Here is a 7,456-nt window from a genome sequence, read left to right on the forward strand (position 1 = left end):
TTTTAGACCTGTGTTACTTTCACGTTGTGCACATAGACAAGCCTTACATACGGTTTCAGCAGACGGATGCATTTGTGTGGCGCTCCTCCTCACTTCACCCCACCGCTAAAAACCTTTTCTGGGGTCACGATTTCAAAAACAGAGGGGGAACACAGCCCAATCATTTGGACTTAACATAGGAATTTTCTCAATATATGTATTTTTTTTACTTACCTCTAGCTATCTTGCGCTTGATGCTTTCGTAGGTGTCCCTCTCTCTAACTTTTAAATCCGAGTAGCGTTTCTGTATTTGATGCTCCGAATGTGTGACTCCAAACTTTTTCTCCATTTCACAGACTAAGTAAAATGCTGGCTTTATTGCTGTTGATTGAGCCTCTTTCGCCAAAGCCATATTCCCTTTCTTCCATGTATGCCACTAAGAAAATTAATTCTGCCCGTGAAAATGGGGGAGATCGTTTACGGGTAGTCTGAGCTGGGGTTTCAGTGGAACTTTCTGCAAACCAAAAAATATAGGTTGGGACAAACAATGTAAATAACTTTGCAAGGACACTGAAACATAGTTACTTTTAAGTGCCACTCCTTTTTTGAAACACTGTAAATACGCCAGACGCATTGGTACATTGTTGGATACGGAAGCATGATAGAAGACATCGTTACACAGGTAACCCGCGTTATTTCACGCTGTGCCGACAATGAGAGTGTAGCTGGGTCATGGCCCTGAAAATGCCCCACCTTGATCGCAGTGGCCAGCACTCTTGAACCCTATTGCAGTGCACTGTAAGCCGATCTGCCAAGCTAAGTTAGCCCTCCAAAAATCGCCTCGGACCAAATGAGGCTGGTTGGGGACACAGCACTCGATACGCGGCCTCCAGAGCAGCTGGAGCACAGGAGGATGTTCTCTTTCCTTTTCAAGCGTTTTCCCTTAGGTGATGGAATGTTTGAAGCCTGTGATCCAGGGTACTGCCTTGAATTACCATTATGAATGATGGATTCTTTAATGGTAACCCACATCATTGACATATGAGTTTATCCACGTGGCCTTCTGAATTAGTTTTCATCCGCTGTTACATACCTGAGCACTCCGTGCATCAGTGTTGTTTGAAGAGGCATTTGAATTCTGCAAATGTTGCGAGATGTTGAGGCAGCGTGCATATACACATAAATAGGTGCCTCCAATGCTGCCACTGCTCACCACTCAGCTGGCCCCCTCTGCCGCATGGGTATGTGTGCTCCCCACCTTTAAAGGTGCGTTCCGGTCTCTCCTCATGGCGCCCCCGCTGCCTCAAGTTCCCTCACCTCGCAGCGGTAGCTACACACAGGTCCCTCAACCCCCTGCCAAGGCCGCTTACATGTCCCCCCACAAATACTCCACTTCCCTGCTTTGGGAACATTTACTTGCAAAAGCAGGATGTGTGGTTGTGATGTCACGACCACACCACATCAATGATAGTAGAACTAAGGTGGCGTACGCTGACTCCAATATAATCGCATGGAGGTGGAGTTACCGTATTAAATATTTTTTTGATAAACCAAAAAAAAAAAAGAGGGGGTGTGGCGAAACTAAATAGGCTTTGGGAACAGTGGAGTACCCCTTTATAGGTCTCCTGAAATCTAACTTGACCACTATCATTTGAATAGGGGATAAGTTGTAGATCTCTTGTGGGGCCCTAGCGCTGTGGGCACCCGGAAACACATGTAAAGAGCATGGTCTTTCAGACAGAGCGACGCGTCCCAACCCCCGCCCATAGCAGGGCCGCCACGTCCCCTACATTTATCTCTATGGGAGAGCTGTGTGGCCTCCACTCCGGGTGGGGGTAGTGATGCGCCGCTCTCTAGAGCCTCCGCTCCAGCCACCAGAGTCCTGGGGGACACAGCACTCGGGCCCCCAGCAATCTGCAATTTATCCCCTATACTACTGATAGTGGATAAGATGGATTTTAGGAGACATGTCCTATAATGGTGGCCATACATACCCATGTTCTGTTAGCCTACAGGAATGCTTACCAGCCTCGGTATTGGAATCTGACATTTTGCTTGCAGTCTTCAAAAGATGGGCTTCCGGTAAGCAATGAAGTCGGGACTTCCACAGCTCTCTAGGAAGAAAAAAAAAAGTTTGAATTGTGTGGAGTGTGCAGTTTGCAAGTTTGATAACCATTCTTTAGGGGTTAGGCCTGCTCTGGTATCATTACACATTAACATTAAGTTCCCTGTGCTATTTTTTAGGGGGCAGTCTGGTCTGCTTTTTTATCTTACCTCTTTCCCTAAAGCCCCACATTTTCCCCCCATGGCTAATGTTTGCAATACTCACACTTTGTGTCGGCTTCTGTTTTCTTTCAAGCAATTCAATGGCTAAGGGTATTCCGCAGTGTCTCCTCTTGCTTGTGGTGGCGCGCAGGCTGGCTTCCAGACTGTTCTGTGCACTGGGTAGATGTTTAGTTGTGATTGGCTGTCTAGCATTGTGTGTTGTGGTTGGTTGGGTTTCGTGCGTCTTTTTGCAGCGTGCGACATTCGCTGCGCATTGCGGGAAAAAAAAAGGCGCACGCACACACATGACAGGAAACCACTGAGCAGACAGTGGACTATCCTTAGAGAGCGAAAAGGTGTTTACATTTTGACAAAAGTAAGTTCAAAATCCGTTGTAGGTTGTTGGGGTGTAGATTAAAAACATAAATCAATGAGACCTTAATGGTAAACCACTAAAAAACCTAAAAGATTAATTGCATAAAGTTTGATGTACAGCTTCCCCTAAATCTTACCTCAAAAAACTATCTGTAACTTTGCATGGGAAAAACCAAAGCATCCTGGATAGGGCAACCTCAACCAAGTACACCAGCCTTAATACAAGTTTGTTCCAAATTTGCAGAACGCTCCAAAACCATGTGCAATTCCAATGTGACCGCCAACCACAAAACTAACATTATAGACAAAATAACGTACAGTACACCATACCACAAGCCAAAAACGTGGACCATGGGGCACAAAAAGGAAAACAATTTGAGGCGCATGCTGTCAGTTGGGTCAGCAAAAACGTTGACACAAATAAAAACCACAAATAAAAAAGTAAGTTCCAAAAAAAAGGAACCATAAGAGAACTTCTCCACGTATTAACACATTGCATACACATATTGGTTCTCAGGACACCAGAAAAGTTAATTCAGGCAATTGACAAGAGGTGGGAAGAGGGAAGGGGGCCCATCACAAAGCTTACGGGTACACCAGTTAAATGCATGAGGTTCTTGAAAAACAAGATGCTGGTCAAACCCCCTACCAGCACTACAGACTGCATTTCCTGGGGTTCACCCTGGACCAAACTCTGGGTATGCACTGAGGTTAATAAGCACCACATGCAAATTATTTGAAATAGTTCCCCAAATGATTTAAAAACCACGAAGGCACAGTTTACTTTTAACATTATACTATGCCCATGGTAAAATTGGATTTAATGTAAGATACCATTTAAAGGGATGATTCCATGAGTCAGTACCTGTGTCCGCCTTGAACAACGCAAGCCAATTTTGGGTTAGAAACAATACCAACAAAAGGGAGACTATCATACGTCAACAAAATTAGTTACGGGAGTTTAATAAGAAAAAGTAGATGCCCCACCATAGGCCAAAGCGTGATTGGGCACATGTTGGATGAAACGGTCCGCAAACTCCTTTTGAGCCAAATTCTGCCATCCAGTGGACGAAATTCATACAAGGCAGCAGCACAACAGGCATTACATTGGGTAAAATCAGACAGGGGTTGTTGGACGCCGGTAGACCACACACCCTCGATCCCAAGATGGGTACAGATTGCGTGAAGGCCAAACGCCATGCAACAGTGTGAACATAGCATAAGTCTCTGCCTGCTCAAATTGGCTTGGCAATTAAACAGTCATGGAATGGACAATTCTAGCATGGAAGCCTTACCTTGGGATTCCAGAACAGATATTTATTTTTCCCCAAGTTACTCTGGGACTTGTCAAGTAATAGGTCAAGTTGATCATCCTAATTCAGAGAAGTTTATTTATGATGGGTGGGATGGTTCGAATCCTCCCCATCCATTAACTGTTTTTTGGGTCATTGATACAAATATAAAGCAATCATTAAGGTTCTCATTTAAAAAAGTTAGTCTGAATTTCTAACTACTACCTTCGTTCAATTTTCCCCAATAGGTCAATAACTCTTGGAATGGCTTTGCCAGTTACCATAGTAATAATGAGAGGACAGAACAATGCCACCATGCATCTTCCGCCACCAAGGCCACGCCAAACGAGAAAGGATCGCTTGTTTAAACCAAGGCTAGACATGAGCTCTTTCACAGACGAGGAAGTAGTGAAACACTTTCGCCTGACCAAGGCAGCAATTAATCAGCTTTATGAGGAGCTAAAACAACACATAGGCCGCAAAAGTCACAGAAGTCATGCCATCTCTGGTATCTCCAAACTCCTTGCAGTACTCCATTTTTTTGCAAGCGGATCATTCCAGTATTCCATTGCGTCGAAAATGGGTTTCACGCAACCCACTTTTAGTAGGTGCCTGAGGCAGGTGGTGGATGCCAAAGTTGCTCTTAGTAAGAAATACATCAAATTTCCATACAATGATTCAGAGCGTGATGTAATGAAGCAGATTTTTTATGAGAAATATGGCATGCCATTAACTATTGGTTTAATTGATTGCACTCACATTGCACTAATTCCAACCAATGCAGAGGAGCAAAGCTATCGGAACAGAAAAATGTTACATTCCCTTAATGTCCAAATGATCTGTGGACCCAGTGGTGAAATTTTGGATGTAGTTGCCCGTTTTCCAGGAGGCACTCATGATGCTTTTGTGCTGAGTAGTAGTGGGATTGGCCAACTCTTCCAAAGTGATTACTTTCAAGATGACATTTTATTAGGTAAGTGTTGTTGTTAGCCTTTGAAATCATTTGTCAATCCTTGAAGATTGTTTAGATTTCAAATTTGAAAAAGACAGACAAGAATTGTCTACTCCCAAGGGGGATCAATGGAGGAGATTTAAGCTAACATTTGAAGAGGCTATGTTGATTAGTTGCCTTAAGCTACTAATCTAACGTGGCCTTCTCTTTCATTAAGGACTTTTAAAGTGTGCAAGTTGTATTCTGCTTGATTGCTAGAGGCAACTTGACCATTTATCCTAGCCACAGGATTAAAATGTTCTCTTCCATTGATCCCCTTGTTACTGACTTTTTTTTTGGGGGGGGGGGGGGGGGGGGACTTACAGTATTGCTAGTTAGATGATGCTTGTTCTATAATATTTTCTGTTTAATTTGTGTTTTTGGACGTAAGAATTACATTCCAAATGTGTTGATGGCATGTAAACTTTAGGTAAGGGCTTTCAAAGTGCGCAACCCGTCCTAAAAAGGATAACCCCTAACTAAATGCGTTACAAAATTCTCAAATTCGTTACAACATCAACCTTCAAGCCCATTGAACACTTTAATGTCTTAACAATGTTCATCTTGCTGAAAATGGAAACATGAGTCCACTAAAAAATCATGCTATCAAAAATGAAACAAACCTTAGTTGAAGATTAAATGTGCTCGGATAAGACAGGTAGTGTTTCCTGATGTTGGGCTCCGGACATAGGTGAATGCTGGACGAATCTCTTCATTAATGAGACCACAACTGCGGCCAAGTTTGAATCAGTACAATGGCATGAGGAAACTATTGGTTGGGGACAATGGACAGGGGAACACAGCAAGCAGCTTTCACCCTGATCGTGGCCCACCAGCATGGGCTACCATACAGCGTTCTAGCTTCGAGCCCAGAGAAAAGATATATGTCCCAGTCACTGATTCAAATTAAACATGGTTACATGCTTTTCTAAGGGAATCTGTCATCATCCTCACCGGCCCTAAACAAGGTACACACTCTTGAAGGACTGTTGGTGCGTTGGGAAACGCTTTTTGCCTCCAGATATCTTGCGCATTTAATTCAGAAAATTATTTTCAATAACTTTTGGGGAAATTCTTTGCATTGTGCTCCGTAAGGCAGGGTTCAGATATATCAGTTGACCGGCGCAGTTTCCCTGCGGCGTGCACCGGAGGGAAACTGATGCTCGAACTGATCCCATTTATTTGAAAGGGACAGTTCACAATCATCCAGCCTCTCAAATTAGACGCCGGATGGTTTGAAACGCCGGAGGGCACCGTGCAGGTGAATGCAGCTTGCTGCGTTCCCCTGTCCATTGCCCTGAAACAATGGACGCCGCATGCCATACAACTTATTACAAGTTGTCATCAGTTGTGGCATCAGTTGCGTTGAGATTTCGGTTAAGTTCACCTATGTCGGATGGCGGACATATGGGAACCCAGCCTAAGGCTGGGTTCACATATGTCCTCCATTGGGCAGACGGGAACTCAGCCTAAATCTCGACGCAACTGATGCCACACTTGCGGCGTCCATTGGTTCTGGGCAACGGACAAGGGAACGCAGCAAGCTGCGTTCCCCTGTCCGGTGCCCTCCGGTATGATCAACCATCCTGCATTAAAATTGAGACGCTGGATGATTGGGAACTGTCCCATTCAAATGAATGGCAGCAGTTCGAGCATCAGTTTCCCTTCGTTGCACGCGGGAGGGAAACTGTGCAAAACGACTGTTATATGTGAACTCACCCCTAGTTGTCCGCAGCTGACTTTGAGCATAAAACCACCGTTTGCCCTCAAACTTTACGGGAAGCAATTTTGGGAAATGCTACAAAGTTTATCCTGCAGTCAGAATCTTTTAAAACAGCATCCCAACCACTACAAGGCAGGCTTCAAGGTTCCTTGAGGGTCATGCTGATTACAGAATTCAAGTAAAAGCCAAGTCACCTTTTTTGATGTTGTGATGATGCCATCCTTAATTTGTTTAATTCTTTACAGGTGACAACGGTTATCGGTTATCCCCTTGGTTGCTTACACCATACCTTGCACCACGGACAGATGCCCAGCAGCGCTTCAATACTGCACACAAGAGAACACGAAGCATGGTAGAACATGTTTTTGGACAGATTAAATCCCGCTTTAGATGCCTTGATGTTACAGGGGGGGCACTGCTGTACAACCCTGTTTTGGTTGGGAAAATAGTGTTGTCCTGTGCAGTTCTTCACAATATTGCCCTCCTCCATCAAATTCCCATAGAAATTGCTTCCGACCTCCGTGCTAGCATAGACTGCCCACCAGTAATGGGGCATGAAAGTTCACAGGCTGGTAATGACAAAAGAAATGAAATTGCGTTCAATTACTTTTCCCGTTAAGCCCAAACTTTCTAAATTTGTGCTATTGGGACTCCAACGAACCGTGTTTGTTAAATAGTTAAGTAGACATGTTGAGTAAACAGAGGATAAACTTAAAAATGATCTATTGAAATCTGGTTTGACTTAATTACGCACTTTTGATACGGCTTGATTACAGTTGTAATGTTTGTGGATGCAAATATTTTTATTGTCTGTTTTTTTAGACTATGCTA

General features: G+C 43.9%; 1 protein-coding gene and 1 long non-coding RNA gene across 5 annotated transcripts in view; one reads left to right on the forward strand and one right to left on the reverse strand.

The window, feature by feature from the left end:
• LOC130276509 (putative nuclease HARBI1) overlaps positions 1-7,299 on the forward strand; it is a 117,354-nt gene extending 110,055 nt beyond the window's left edge. For all 4 annotated transcript variants that reach the window (XM_056525983.1, XM_056525984.1, XM_056525981.1 and 1 more), the window contains 2 exons: positions 4,160-4,884; positions 6,871-7,299. In XM_056525983.1, the coding sequence (XP_056381958.1) occupies positions 4,176-4,884; positions 6,871-7,244 (1,083 nt within the window). In that variant the 5' untranslated portion in view covers positions 4,160-4,175 and the 3' untranslated portion in view covers positions 7,245-7,299. The remainder of the gene's footprint in view (positions 1-4,159; positions 4,885-6,870) is intronic.
• Positions 359-3,770, reverse strand: LOC130276511 (uncharacterized). Its single transcript, XR_008845150.1, has 3 exons — positions 2,309-3,770; positions 2,005-2,093; positions 359-493 (listed from the first exon to the last, which is right to left on the reverse strand). It is a non-coding gene; the product is annotated as an uncharacterized LOC130276511 (long non-coding RNA).
• Positions 7,300-7,456: the final 157 nt, after the last annotated feature.

This window comes from Hyla sarda, chromosome 6 (assembly GCF_029499605.1).
Source record: "Hyla sarda isolate aHylSar1 chromosome 6, aHylSar1.hap1, whole genome shotgun sequence".
Lineage (NCBI taxonomy): Eukaryota > Metazoa > Chordata > Amphibia > Anura > Hylidae > Hyla > Hyla sarda.